Source organism: Zootoca vivipara, chromosome 3 (assembly GCF_963506605.1).
Source record: "Zootoca vivipara chromosome 3, rZooViv1.1, whole genome shotgun sequence".
Lineage (NCBI taxonomy): Eukaryota > Metazoa > Chordata > Lepidosauria > Squamata > Lacertidae > Zootoca > Zootoca vivipara.
Window position 1 is genome coordinate 116,597,123 of NC_083278.1, and position 14,909 is coordinate 116,612,031.

Consider the following 14,909-nt stretch of genomic DNA (forward strand, 5'->3'; position numbering starts at 1 on the left):
CATCCCTTGTGACCTCATGGCAGGTACGGTAGGAAACGGCCTCACAGCAGCTCAATTTTTTGCCTCCTTCCGAGCCAGGATTGGCCTGCAGGCTGGAAGTTCCCCACCCCTGATTTAGGGTACAGCAAGAGCGTTGCACTTTAAAATATTTTCCAATATGTCTGTATACATCTTCATTCTTTCTTCTTCTTCTTCTTCTTCTTCTTCTTCTTCTTCTTCTTCTTCTTCTTCTTCTTCTTCTTCTTCTTCTTCTTCTTCTTCTTCTTCTTCTTCTTCTTCTTCTTATTTTAAACAACAACACCCTGCTGGTAGAAATGCAGCAGAGCAGGAACAGGGCCGTCCCTAGGCCCGGGCTGGGTGGCGCAAGGCACCAGGGCACCTGGCCATCAGGGGCACCAAACGCTGGTGTCGCCTCCGCACGCCTCTGCTGTTGAGCGGCTTCAGACAGCTCTCCGGAGGTGCATGGGGAGCGTGAGCCTGGGGCCGCCTCTGCCGCGCCTCTGTCTCAGCTGTTGAGCGGCTTCAGGCCACTCTCCAGAGGCACGCGGGGAGCGCTGGCCTGGGGCCGCCTGAACAGCTGAGAGGCGCAGCACGGCGGCCCCAGGCTCACGCTCCCCGTGCACCTCCGGAGCTTCGCGCGAGGAGCGGGAGCCTAGGGCTGCCTCCTCCGCGCCTCTCAGTTTTTGAGCAGCTCCAGGCCGCTCTCCAGAGGCGCGCAGGGAGCGCGAGCCTGGGGCTGCCTCCTCCGCACCTCTCAGCTCCCCGCGTGCCCCTCCTGCCTGCCTCACTCCCGGGGGGCGCCGGAGGGATCTTGGCACCAGGGCGCCAGATATGGTTAAGACGGCCCTGAGCAGGAAATCAGGCTAGAGCATCTGTGCCTGGTGTGCTAGAGATTTTTTGTTAGCTTGCTTTGTTATTAATTGCTTGATGGCTTAAATTTGTATCCCGCCCCTCATCCATAGATCTCAGGGCACTTCACAGCATAAGAAGGCAATATTTAAAAAATGCAAAATACGTAATAGAAATAAGAACAATAATCCCCTCTCCCACAACACATTTAAAAGGGCATCGGGGAGCATTCAAAGATGGTGCTTTGTTATGTGCATGCATTCATGATGCCTGAGTATATATATATATATATGAGCAAAGCATTTTAGAAGCTTGGAAATGTCAAAATGCTAAACATCCACTATAGATGATGAAGTTGATGGACTATGCTGAAATGGCTAAAATGACTGGAAGAATCAGAAATCAGGAAGACCAAAAATTTAATAAGGAATGGGGGAAATTCATAACTTATCTTAAAGACCATTGTAAACAGTTAAAATTGTTAGCAGGATTGGAATATCACTTGTCGTTTAAGAGTGAATTCTGGACACAACGGAGATCTAAAAGATTTAGATCACGGGTGTCAAACACAAGGCCCGGGGGCCAAATCTGGCCCGCCAGACCTCGTCATGTGGCCCGCCGAGCGCCCCAGCGGGACCCAGCAGCAGGACCTTGCTGCTGAAGCGCCGCGCCCACAAAGCGCCGACAAACAGCTGGGGCCGGGGGGGGGGTTTGAAAGGCGGTCAGAGCAGCGCTGCGTGGAGCGCCCCGAGCCACAGCAGCAGGAGGAGGAGGAGGCAGCTTGCCGGGTCAGCGCCCGGCAGCGCTGCACGGAGAGTCCCGAGCCTCTGGGACGCAGCAGTGCTCTGTAGCACTTTGAATCCTCCTCCTCCTGCCACGGCTCGGCACCTGGAAACGGCTGCTGCTGCTGCTGAAGCACAGACAAAGCACCCAGCAGCGCCGTGTGGAGGAGGAGGAGGATTCAAAGTGCTACAGAGCACTGCTGCGTCCCAGAGGCTCGGGACTCTCCGTGCAGCGCCGGGCACCGACCCGGCAAGCCTCCACCTCCACCTCTTCTTGCCTCACCTCCTCCTCCTCCTGCCGCGGCTCAGCCTCATGAACGTGAGCTCAGCAGCGGCTCAGCCTCATGAACGTGCAACTCTGAGGCTTTATGTACTTCTCCTAAAACGGACACCCGCTGCCTCACGCTGCACGGGAAATGCTTTTTGCCCCTGGGTCCCTTCATGCTCTTTTCTGGCGCTGAATCAAGGCGGTGACCCCCCCTTGCCTTTCTTTCTTCCTCTCTCTCGTTCTCATTCTTTCTTTCCCTCTCCTTCCTTCCTTCTTTATCTCTGTCTTCTCTCCCTCTTTCTTTTTCTTTCCTTCTTTATTCCTTCTTTCCTACTCTTCTTTCTCTCAACTCTTTCCCTCCTGCTCCCTCTTTTGTTTCTTTCTTTCTTCCTTTCTTCCTTCCGTCCTTCCCATCTTTCTTCCTCTCCCTCATTCTTATTCTTTCTTTCCCTCTACTTCCTTCCTTCTTTCTCCCTTTCTGTCTTCTCTCCCTCTTTCTTTTTCTTTCCTTCTTTATTCCCTTCCTTCTTTCCTACTCTTCTTTCTCTCCCCTCTTTCTTTCCTTCCTTCCTCTCTCCCTCCCACTCCCTCTTTTCTTCCTTCCTCCCTTCCTCCCTCCCCTCCCCTCCCCTCCCTCTCCCTCTCCTCAGAAACATAGGATGCTGCTTTATACTTCTGGCCCTTAAACCCTGGAAGCAGGAGAGCAGCTCCAGTGAGTCAACCTAAGCCAGTCCCTTTGGTGAAGGGTGGTGGCTCACTGGCAGAACATCTGTCCTGCATGCAGAAGGACCCCAGCATCTCCAGGTACTAGTAGCTCTGCAAAGGTCCTGCATGAAACCCTAGCGAGCCTCCACCACCCAGTGCAGTTACCAAAAATCATTTTTCAATAAATTGTACAATAATTGTACATTTGAATATCTACTTGCCGTTATTCTGACTATGTTTCTGCTTTCAGAGCTAGTTATTACTTACATTATTACAAAAAACAGTAATAATTGAATGCAGTGACAATAATTTATGATAATAAAGAGTGGACACATAGTCCTACAGATACAACCGGCCCTTTGAGGGTGACCAAACTGCTGATGCGGCCCCCAATGAATTTGAGTTTGACATCCCTGATTTAGATTATTATAAAAGATGCAGGAGGAAATGATGAATAATAGGACCCACAAAGGAGAGGATGGAAGTCCAGGAGATTCCTTGGACTCCTGTTTTTATGACCTGTGTTCGATATAGGATTGCAAAATTTGAATTTGAAAAACCAGATAAATAAATAAATTTATTTTTTTATAGAAGAAAGAGATTCTTGCTTTGATCCTTGGGTGAAGGGCAACGTTTAAAACAAATGTAATAAATTATAGGGATGCATCTCCTGCAGGGGCTTCCGGGTCAGGGCCTGGATGTGTGCCTGTCCCTTGATTCTTCATTTTCCTCCCTCCCTCCCCCCGGCAGCCTCTCCACGTTGTGTGTCCGGAGCAGTACACCCAGCCCCCTCCCACCCAGGCCCACCGCACGGACCTGATGGTCGACTGCCTGCCCCCACCCATGTCCTACCGCAGAGCCGAGGTGCTGACCCTCCCCTTCAAACGCCGCTATGAGAAGATTGAAATCACGCCAGAGGTGAGTGAGTGAAGGCAAACCAAGGGGTGGGGTGGAGGTGGGGGGGGGAACTGTCAGGAACTGGAATGAAGAGGAGGGGCAGTGGTGGAGATTGCCCTCCCCCCTTCTCCTGTAGCTGACAGGGAAGAGGGAGGCCGTATAGAAAGACACCCAAACTATGAAGGAGATAACAAGTCAGCCAAATTATGAGGTGTTGGGAGAAGCGGGGGGGGGGGGACAGAACAGCCAGCAGACACTTCTTTAGACAGCATAGATCGGGGATGTCCAACAGGTCGATTGCGGTCTACTGTTAGGTCACCAGGAGGTTTCGGTAGATCGAGGTCAATCGCTTGGTCCCTTTCCTTAGCATCGAATCCGGCCCCGCCCCCTCCTCGCCCCACCCTCGATCATTGCACAATCTGCAGAATGGAAGACCGAATTTACTCAGTGAGGCCGTTTGTTTCCCCTAAAAAAAAAAAAGCTCAACAACTTCAACCTGAAATCCCCAAAAATGGAGGAGATCACTGCCCATTTTTAAATCTGTAAATAGATCGCAGTCTCTTGGGAGTTGGCCACCCCTGGCACAGACGATCCGCCGTCCCCTAGAATGCGATGCTTGTTTAGGGTGCAGGAGCATTTGGCCACAGGGGGCTTCCGTAGGTTCAGGTGCTGTTGGGAGAGAGGGAAGGGCGAGGAGCCAGAGTGAGCAACTCGCATCATTGACGGGTGTCTGGATTCTTGGTCTCTCATCGTGAGGACTGAATGAATCATAAGTAAGAGCTTTCTTGTTTCGTCCCTGCTTCTTGAAACCATCCGGGGGGCGGGGGGAGAAGAGAATTTCTCAAGCCTGACAGGGACGTAGTGAGGAACTCAGGGGGCTGGCTTATCCTGCACCTATCCTTTGGTTTCTGTAGCTCAGTGTTGCTCACACCGGCCGGCAGCAGCAGCAGCTTCTCCGTGATTTCAGGCAGGATTCGATCCCAGCCCCGAACCTGGGGATTGGAACCTGGGGCCTTCTGCTCGCAGAGCAGATGTTCTCGCCCTGAGCCACGGCTCCTCCTCAAACCTTTGGAAACCGGGGTCTTCACACCGACAAAGGATTTCAGGCAGGACATTCCCAGACCTGCCTGGACATGCGACCATCTGCTTTAGGTGCAATTCCTGCATGGACACGGGCTGGACTATCGATGGCCCTTGTTGGCGCCTTCCAGCCATATGGTTCTGTGCACACTCGCTGGACCTTGTCGTGGTGAATGGGCTTGCATGTTCCTATGACCCTTGTGAGTGAAGAAAAAGCAAAGATCACCAGTGTCGAAGCGATGATTCTTCAACATCCACTTCGTAGGACTGGTCATGTTGTGCAGATGATCGTCTTCCAAAGCAACTACTCTATTCCCAACTTAAAACTGGAAAGTGTAATGCTGGTAGTCAACAAAAGAGGTTCAAAGGCTCTCTCAGTGCAAATCTAAAAAAAAATGTAGTATAAACACCTACAACTGGGAAACTCTGGCCTGCGAACGTTCCAGTTGGAGAACAGCCTTTACCAAAGGTGTTGTGGGCTTTGAAGACACTCGATCTCAGGACACAAGGGAGAAACATGCTAAGAGGGAGGCACGCTTGGCAAATCCACACCGTGATCAACTCCCACCTGGAAACCAATGTCCCCACTGTGGAAGGACGTGTGGATCCAGAATTGGTCTCCACAGTCACTTACTGACTCATTGTTAAAACTGTGTTGTTTACGGAAGGCAATCTTACTCGGCTTCGAGGGATCGCCAAAGAAGAAGATGATTCTGTGATTTAAGCATCTCATGGCTTGCAAGTCCCCACTTGGGTTCAAACCCCGATTGCTGCTTTTAGCTGAGCCCTCTGTATCCATTTCTGGCAGCTGAGGCTAGTTTTTGTCCCGATCCTGGTGGCTTCATGTGACTTGCGTTCAAGGTGCTTGGAGGAGTCAGCTGCCACATAGTTTGCATTAGCCTAAAGAGGGAGCCATTTCTCTGTTTTGCCTGGCAACTGCACAGCCCACAAAAAATACATACAGTAGAATCGCAGGGTTGGAAGGGGCCCCTAGTTCAACCCCCCTGAAACGCAGGAATCGGAGCTCAAGTACCCCTGACAGATGGACACACCCAACGTCTGCTTTAAAAGCCTTGAACGCTTCTTATTGCCAGACAGTTCCTCCTAAGTTTTAGTCAGAATCTCCTTTCTTGCAACTCCGTTTGGGTCTTCCCCTCCAGAGTAGCAGAGAAGAAGCTTGCTCACTCTTCCTTGTGGCAGCTCTTCATATATCTGAAGGTGACCATCATTCCAGTACAGTGGTATCTTGGTTCTCAAACGCCTTGGTACTCAAACAGCTTGGAACCCAAACACTGCAAACCCGGAAGTAAGTGTTCCAGCTTGCGAACTTTTTTCGGAAGCCGAACGTGCTCCGTTTTGAGTGTTACGCTTCCATTTTGAGTGTTATGCTGAGGTCTGTCTGTTTTTGCTATTTATTTTTGTGTTTTTGTTTTACTGGCTCTTTTTTGGGGGTGACTATGTGGAAACCAGTTCAGCTACTGATTGATTGATTGATTGTGTGACTGCAGTACATTGTTCCTTGCTTTCATTTTATGGATCAATGGTCTCGTTAGATAGCAGAATTCATGTTAAATTGCTGTTTTAGGGGTTGCTTTTAAAAATCTGGAAGGGATTAAACCATTTTGTATTACTTTCTATGGGAACGTGCGCGGTGGTTTTGGAACGGATTAAGTTTGAGAACCAAGATACCACTGCATTGGAATGAGTCACAGGCTAGCCTTGCGTGATCTCGGAAGAATCCAATGGAATCCAGTTCCGCCTCTGATCTTAAGCGCTGCCAACAGATTTTGCACCACTTTAGAAAGAGCCCACAAGCTAGAACTGGTTCCCGCCCCCGCCCCCCCCGCCCCCGGCCTTTTATTGCAGCTCAAAGGGGTGTCATTTAGCACATGGTGTAAAAACGCAACGTGGAGCCCTGTGTGCAATTAACTGGCTTCCCTAACGAACGCAGGGCTTGCCCCCACTGTTGCAGCTCCCCATCCAATTTAGAAGGGAGCGCCGATATGCTCATTTGCATTTAAAGAGCCCATTTGCCTGAATTGGAACTCCAAGTCCAGGAGCGTGTTTCTAATTGGGAAAATAATTGCCCCCCTTGTAGCAGACTGCCCATGTACTTAGCTGTTCTCGAAATGTGCTTGTTTCTCTGGTCCCATCAAGTCGAGGAGTCATACAATGAGGTGGGGCTTCTTTTCGGCGACAGTGGGGGTTGCATTGAACTGTAAAAGTCAGCCCCATACAGAGGGAGCCCACTGGGCTTATGAATGGGCACTACCTAGGGGTGGCCTGTACCCCCATGTTTAATTTCCCAGCAGAAAGATTTTGGTTTGCTTGAGAAATTCTTGACGCCCTGGAAAAATACCTATTCGTCCCCGTTTTGTATTTTTCAAAATGTTGCCTGAGCAGAGCCATTTCCACCTGGAAAATTCACTACACCCCTCCTTCCAAACTTCTCTCCAAACCCCTGCTATTAAAGCTATATGGGGTTTTGTGGTGGCAGCTGGGATCACTACGAAAATGATGGGCTGAGTGCAGGAAGGTGCCTTAAACATTAGGGAGAACTTTCTGACTGTCGTCTTCTTCTTTGGCAATCCCTCATAGCCGAGTAAGATTGTCTTTCACAAACACGCTCTTAACAGTGAGTCTGTGAGAGTGGAGGCCAATTCTGGATCCACGCGTCCTTCCACAGTGGGGACTTAGGTTTCCGGGCAGGAGTAAGCTCCTGTTGCTCTGTCCCAACTCCTGCCTACCTAGCAGTTTGAAAGCACGCCAGTGCAAGTAGATAAATAGGTACTGCTGCTGCGGGAAGGTAAATGGCATTTCCATGCACTCTGGTTTCCATCACAGTGTTCTGTTGCGCCAGAAACGATTCAGTCATGCTTGGCCACATGACCCAGAAAGCTATCTGCAGACAAACGCCAGCTCCCTCGGCCAGTAAAGCGAGATGAGTGCCGCAACCCCATAGTCGCCTTTGACTGGACTTTACCATCCAGGGGCCCTTTACCTTTACCTACCTGATCACAGTTACAGGTAGGTAGCCGTGCTGGTCTGACGTAGTTGGGAAAAAATAACCTGAAGAAGTGTGCATGCACACAAAAGCTCATACCAGTGACAAACTTAGTTGGTCTCTAAGGTGCTACTGGAAGGAATTTTTTTTTAAAAATTCTACCTGATCATGGTGAGGGTTTGCCAAGCATGCCTTCCTCTTAGCACGTTTCTCCCTTTCATCCTGAGTTTGAGCGTTTTCAAAGCCCATGACACCTTTGATAAAGGCTGTTCTCCATCTGGAGCGCTTGCAGACCAGTGTTTCCCAGTTGTTGGTGTTTATACTACATTTTTTTAGATTTGCCTTGAGAGTCTTTAAACCTCTTTTGTTGACCACCAGCATTACAGTTTTCATTTTTAAGTTTCTGACAGCAAGAGCTGATCGACAGCGGAATGGTCTCCCTCCAGAGGTTGTGGACTCTCCCTCCTTGCAGGTTGGATAGCCATCTGTCAGGGATTCTTTAGCTGCGATTCCTGCCTTGCAGGGGGTCAGACTGGATGGCCCCTTGATGTCCCTCCCAGCTCGACGATTCTATGATTCTGTGAGTCAGACCAATGGTCCGCCCAGCTCAGTGGTTCCCAAGCCCGCTCAGTGACTCGAGCCGTTTCAGATGTGGGTCGCGATACTCTCCCCACCCATCCTTCGGTGCCAGACAGGCCGCCCCCGCCAACATCGTCCCCCTTGCCTGGCAAGCGCCTCTGCCCTTTCTGCTGTGTCCTTGGGAAATTAACTTCTAGGGGTTTATGAAAGCCGCTCATCTAGGCAAAGGCACCTCCCTGCTTTATTCCTTAAACGTTTTCAAGCGGCCCTCGAGACTCATTACGGTCCCTGTAGCAGCAAAATGGCTTTAATGATGTCTGTGATGAAAGGCTTTTTAATGAAAAATTCAAAAGCCTCCGCTCGGCACACACCGCCTCCGAAAAGGAATGGAGGGGGAGGGAGGGAGGGCGGATCGCACTTGCCCGTCTACCGCAGGCCGGATCCTCTGTCGTTCCCGCCTTCCTTCCAGGCCACAGAATACAGGGGTTCCCGTTTGCCTGCCCTGGACCTCTCTCTCCTTCTTCCTCTTAATGGCAGACCCCAATGCAGCGCTGCTTGGAAACATACTGGGAAGCCAACATAGAATAATTAACAACTCATCAGCGAAACAACTGCAATCTATAAGACTCCGTTAACGAAGCAACAGCTGAGAAATAGGCCGAGCGTCACAATTAAAGCAAAAGTCTTTTTAAAAATGCTTTATAGATTTTAAAAAAGGGTGGAAAGCTAACACAAAAAAAAAAATCAAAGGATAATGCAAATTACAAAAAATAAGTTAATTTCTTGCAACACAAGTTCTACTATGACTTCCAGTCACCCCATCGAGGGTCCCAAGTTTCTTTTGAGTAGCACACTTTTCATTATCACTCCGTAAAGGTAAAGGGACCCCTGACCATTAGGTCCAGTCGTGACCGACTCTGGGGTTGCGCGCTCATCTCGCATTATTGGCCGAGGGAACCGGTGTACAGCTTCCAGGTCATGTGGCCAGCATGACAAAGCCGCTTCTGGCAAACCAGAGCAGCACATGGAAACGCCGTTTACCTTCCCGCTGTAGCAGTTCCTATTTATCTACTTGCATTTTGACGTGCTTTCGAACTGCTAGGTTGGCAAGAGCTGGGACCGAGCAACGGGAGCTCACCCCGTCACAGGGATTCGAACCGCCGACCTTCTGATCAGCAAGCCCTAGGCTCAGTGGTTTAGCCCACAGCGCCACCTGGGTCCCCTATCACTCCATACTTCACCCAAATTTTTATTTTAATAAGGTTTTCTATGTTCATACAGTCTGAGCCTGCCAGAGAATTCACATTTTTACAATGCCCTTTAAGATATTTTCTGTAAACGCCCCACTTTCTAATAAACTTTTGTTCTGTATTATCTCTTCTTCTGTATTATCTATTCTTCCCGTCACCCTTGCTCATTCTGTGTATTCTAACAATTTCGCCTGCCAATCCACTTTGGTCGGGGTGGAATCTCCTTTCCATTCTGTCGGGCTGTTGAGATTCTTGCTGCCCCTGTAGCATACATGAAAACCTTCCTCAGATTTTTATCACATTCGCCTCGCACAATTAAAGCAGAAGTCATGTCATGGGAGTAACAAATTAACACGGCATCTATCTATAGTCTACATAACGACGTTGGCAAAATAGCAGCCGAAAGATAAATGGAGCACTGTTAAGTCCAGGCACACAACACATGACTCTCAATCTTCCCCTCATTTCAGCTCCTTAAAAGACACATGCGCATGGTAGGGGCCCCAAGTCCGGCAGGTGGGGGCAGGTTGGGGCCCCGCGTGTGTCCAGAGCCAAGCCCTCGAGCACCTTAACCCCATGGTTTGCTTTAAACTATGGCTCAGCATTCTGGTTTTTTAACAAAAGTATTTTTCAATGACAAACCTAGACAGCATCTTAAAAAGCAGAGACATCAACCTTGCTGACAAAAGTCCATATAGTTAATGCTATGGTTTTCCCAGTAGTGATGTATGGAAGTGAGAGCTGGACCTTAAAGAAGGCTGATCGTCGAAGAATTGATGCTTTTGAATTATGGTGCTGGAGGAGACTCTTGAGAGTCCCATGGACTGCAAGAAGATCAAACCTATCCATTCTGAAGGAAATCAGCCCTGAGTGCTCACTGGAAGGACAGATCCTGAAGTTGAGGCTCCAATACTTTGGCCACCTCATGAGAAGAGAAGAATCCTTGGAAAAGACCCTGATGTTGGGAAATATTGAGGGCACTAGGAGAAGGGGACGACAGAGGACGAGATGGTTGGACAGTGTTCTCGAAGCTACAAACATGAGTTTGACCAAACTGTGGGAGGCAGTGGAAGACAGGAGTGCCTGCCGTGCTCTGGTCCATGGGGTCACGAAGAGTCGGACATGACTAAACGACTAAACAACAATTTTTAAATATTTTCTTTAACTTATTATATACCATTTCCCAGAAAGCCTTTACCTCTTTCCAAGTCCTTTTTACTGGGTAGAGTGGTGAAGAGATACCAAGGGAAGATAAAAGACCATTTATGTATGCAACAACAGCGGCAAGAATTCTTTTAGCCCCAAAATGGAAACAACAAGAAGTACCAACAAAAGAAGAGGGGCAGATGAAGATGATGGACTGACAGGCGGAGCTGACAGGAAAAACCTGAAACCACCAAGATCAAATATTCCAAAAGGACTGGAGTGAATTTATACGATATCTGAAAGACTACTGTAAGCAGTTAACATCACTAGCAGAGTCGTCTGAAGACTTGTAATGAGAAGTTTTTCTACCTCCCTATTCATTTAAATTTGGAACTATTTTGTAATGAGTGTAATAGTGGCTGGAAAAGATACAAAATGCAATGATATAAAGGTTAACTTTGAAAACCGTGAGGTGGGAGGGAAGGAAGTCTATAGGCTCTAAAGAGCCAGAGAGATAAAGTTTATAATAATGATGTGAATGTTTATACACACACACACACACACACACACACACACACACACACACACACAAGGCCTGAGTAAATCTTCCTCTCCTCCTCCATCTAAAAAGATGGAAACTTGGCCGTATACAGTACTGAATACTGTATACAGAAGCCCAGTGTCTCTTTAGCCGCTTGCTTCAGCGAAGAGCTTTCCCGGGTGGCAATAAATTTATTTATCGGGAGGCACACCTCTTTTTTTTTTTATTGAAAGCAGCCATCGTTCGGCCGCTGCTCCTTCTTTACGGCAGCACCAGGAAGTTGCTTCCGATCGCTCGCTACCCTCTTTGAATTTAGATATGCTCTTGCAACACACACCACTGTGACAGGAGCCCAAGAAACAGGGAGTTTGGAGGCATAGTTAAACCATGGAACTCGCCGTCGCAGGAGGCAGCGATGGTCCCCATCCCCGCAGACCATAGCTGCCAAGTTTTCCCTTTTCTCGCGAGGAAGCCTATTCAGCATAAGGGAAAATCCCTTTAAAAAAGGGATAACTTGGCAGCTATGCCGCAGACCCTTTCGCCTTGCAACGAACAGCGGCGAGGCGTGAATTAAATACTGCAGCAAGGACTTCCGAACTTTGGTTTTTATGATTGTAAAACGCTTCAAACCTTTTTAAAGTGTTCTAACCCGCCCTGGGACTTCAGGGTGCAGGGCAGGAAAGGAAGGAAGGAAGGAAGGAAGGAAGGAAGGAAGGAAGGAAGGAAGGAAGGAAGGAAGGAAGGAAGGAAGGAAGGAAGGTAGTGGTTGCGCAAATAATCCCTGCATTCTGTGGGAGGAGTGTTGTGCATCCTACTGGTTTTTGTGACAATCAAATTGCCTGATTGCACCTGAAGTGCCTAATTTGCTCGTGTGTGTGTGTGTGTGTGTGTGTGTGAAATAAAATAAAAAGTGGCACCATCTTTCTTTCTCCAGCTTGCAGATTCGCTGGTGCCCACCGAGATGAAGCCGGGGATCTCCTTGGCGACCGTTACGGCTGTTTTGCACACGAAAGACAACAAACATGTGCTTCAGGTAGGGTGTGAATACTGGGGTGCTGGGGGGGAGCACGGGGGGGAAGCGTACTGGCAGGGGGAGGGTTTGGGTGAAGGCCTCTCCCCGTAGCTCTGATTCCTGGGGTTTCCCAGTTAATGAACCAGCAGAAGCGCTCACCAAATCCCAGCGAAACCCCTGGGACAAAACATTTCTCTTTTTTGTGTGTGCTGGGGTTCGCAAGAGAAGCTGAACCCCTTAATCAAAATCAATTCCATTTTGGAACAAACAGCAGGCAGCTGAGAAGGATCCTAGGGCTCAAACCTGTTAATTTTTATTGCTGTTTATTTGACTTGTGTTTCTGTGTACACACACACGATAAACAGCTCAGAACTAAGGTAAGCTGAAAGTACCCCCCACCCCCCAAAAAATCTCCACAATGCACAGTTAAAGCAACAACATGGTTATAAAGCGGGAGAAGGCAATGCTTTTTTATGCATCAGACTTCCCCAAACAGGCACCCTCCATATGCTTCAACCATCTCTGAACAGTTTGCAGAATCGTTCTCCCCCCCCCCCCCCCCCATCAAGACGTGACTTGGCATCGGCTGGACTAACTGCCCTTTCTTCCTCTCTGCCCATCTCCTTTTGCAGCTGCCCCCAAAGCCCCCTCAGCCTCAAGGGGGCAAGAAGAGGAAGCGGGTGGCAGATGAAGTTCCGGAGCTGAAACCCGTCAAGCCTTTGCTGAGCGGCTCCATCCCCATGGACCAGCTGGTGCAGACCCTGGAGAAGGTAAGCTGTGGCCTCAAGAGACAATGGAGTGCACCTCCGGGGGGCAGGGGGAATCAAACCGCTGTGCCAGCAGCATCAAAGTGGGGTGACCATCTTGTGTCAATTGCAGTAGTCATTGTATCACCATCCTGTTCATTGTTTTATAAATATAAACGTGGATGGCACTGTGGTCTAAACCACTGAGCCTCTTGAGCTTGCTAATCAGAAGGTCAGTGGTTTGAATCCCCGTCGCTCTGTCCCAGCTCCTGCCAACCTAGCAGTTTGAAGGCACGCCAGTGCAAGTAGATAAATAGGTACCACTCTGGCGGGAAGGTAAACAGCATTTCTGTGCGCTCTGGTTTCCATCATGATGTCCTTTTGCGTCAGAAGTGGTTCAGTCCTGTTGGCCACATGACCCGGAAGGCTGTCTGTGGACAAACACTGGCTCCCTCGGCCTGAAAGCGAGATGAGCGCCGCAACCCCATAGTTGCCTTGGACTGGACTTAACCGTCCAAGGGTCCTTTACCTTTTAAATATAATTCAGGCAAGGGGCGGCCGACCCCTGTACACCTTTGTTCATCCCGAGTCGTAGAACTGGAGAGTTGGACAGCGACCCAAAGGGTCACCCGGCCCAACCCCTGCAATGCACATCCTCCCATTTATCACACTGCCTCCGGTTTGCCAGCTGAGCACCTCCCCCTTCCCTTTTCCTCTGCAGCATGGCTTCAGCGACGTGAAGGTGGAGGACACCCCGAAAGGCCACATCGTGCTTTTCCAGGACGTGGAGACTCTCATCCGCATCGAGGACGACTCCACGCACATCATGTGCGAAAGCGACGAGGCGCTCCGGGTGAAGCTGCAGGACCTGGTCCTCAAATTCCTGCAGAAGTTCTGAGGCCTCGGCCTGCCTCAGAGCCCAGCTGCCCCCGCCACTCCCCACCCAGCAGGGGCAGAAAAAGGAAGGGGCGTCAAGGGGAGAGCTCAGAGAGGCTCGTTTTACAATGGCAATAAATTGCACAGTACTCCAGAGTGTGGTTGCTGGGACTGCTGTGCCGTTTTAAAAACCAGGAATACAGGCACAATTTTTCCACTATTGTGGCACAACGATGGAGGCAGCTGTCCCATATCCCCACCCCCCACCCCAAATGTAGACATCACTAGGACATTTTGTAGAATTCCAGCAGGCTGCTTAGCAGACCGCCATGGTCCCCGGTATAAGTTGGGGGGTCACGGGGAAGGAGGCAAAACTTTTGTAAACAAGCATGAAGTGCTCATGAACTGCGTTTCCTGTTCCATTCTCCAGAACGTTTAACAGAACACTTTTGGACTGTATACCAAAATACCTGACAGGTACCAGCTTGGCAAAAGTTGAATTAAAGTGTTTTCTCTCCCCACCCCACCCCCTTTTTTTGGTAGGAAGCAGCCCCTATTATTTTTAAATGAAGTATTTTCCTTTAAGATCGTTTGTGATGATGTGTTTTGCCACCTGTCAGTTCTCCTTTGTGTTTTCAAGTTTGTAATACTGATTGTAATACTCAAAGCAATGCTTTTTTTCTAAAATAAAACCGACAGACCCGGTCATAGTTTATCCCCTTTGTTATGAAAAGAAACCACCACCTTATTGTTGTGGGCATCCAAGACTGCATTGGGCATCAATAAAGGCTTTTCTTAAGGAGTGTGGTCAGATAACCAGCTCGCTGGTCTTTTGAATTATTTGCAGGTCCTTCATGGATCCTGCGTAGTATGTTCACGGGGAGGAAATTCCAAAGGGTTTGGGGGCCACAACAGGAATGGACCTGGGCCTGGCCCAGCAGCCTCTCTGCATATCTGGGCTCCAAATGCATAATGAGCTCCCCCAACAAATGAAAAGAGAGACTGTTAAGGAGAGATCAGAGCAGAGTGATTGGCGGCTGTGGGAATAGCCAAACCTCGAAGCCACCATCTCATCGGTCTGCCTTGCAAATGGTGACACCTGTCTGAGTCTTGTATTAATCGCCTGCCTAATAGCCTCAGATTTCCCTCTGCCTTATCTATATTTACAATTTCT

The 14,909-nt window shown here is 49.3% G+C and overlaps 1 protein-coding gene across 2 annotated transcripts in view; it reads left to right on the plus strand.

The window, feature by feature from the left end:
- Positions 1 to 14,443, plus strand: part of INTS9 (integrator complex subunit 9) — a 61,216-nt gene extending 46,773 nt beyond the window's left edge. For both annotated transcript variants that reach the window (XM_035110854.2, XM_035110856.2), the window contains exons 14-17: positions 3,355 to 3,522; positions 12,036 to 12,134; positions 12,746 to 12,883; positions 13,581 to 14,443. In XM_035110854.2, the coding sequence (XP_034966745.2) occupies positions 3,355 to 3,522; positions 12,036 to 12,134; positions 12,746 to 12,883; positions 13,581 to 13,757 (582 nt within the window). In that variant the 3' untranslated portion in view covers positions 13,758 to 14,443. The remainder of the gene's footprint in view (positions 1 to 3,354; positions 3,523 to 12,035; positions 12,135 to 12,745; positions 12,884 to 13,580) is intronic.
- The last annotated feature ends 466 nt before the right edge of the window (positions 14,444 to 14,909 follow it).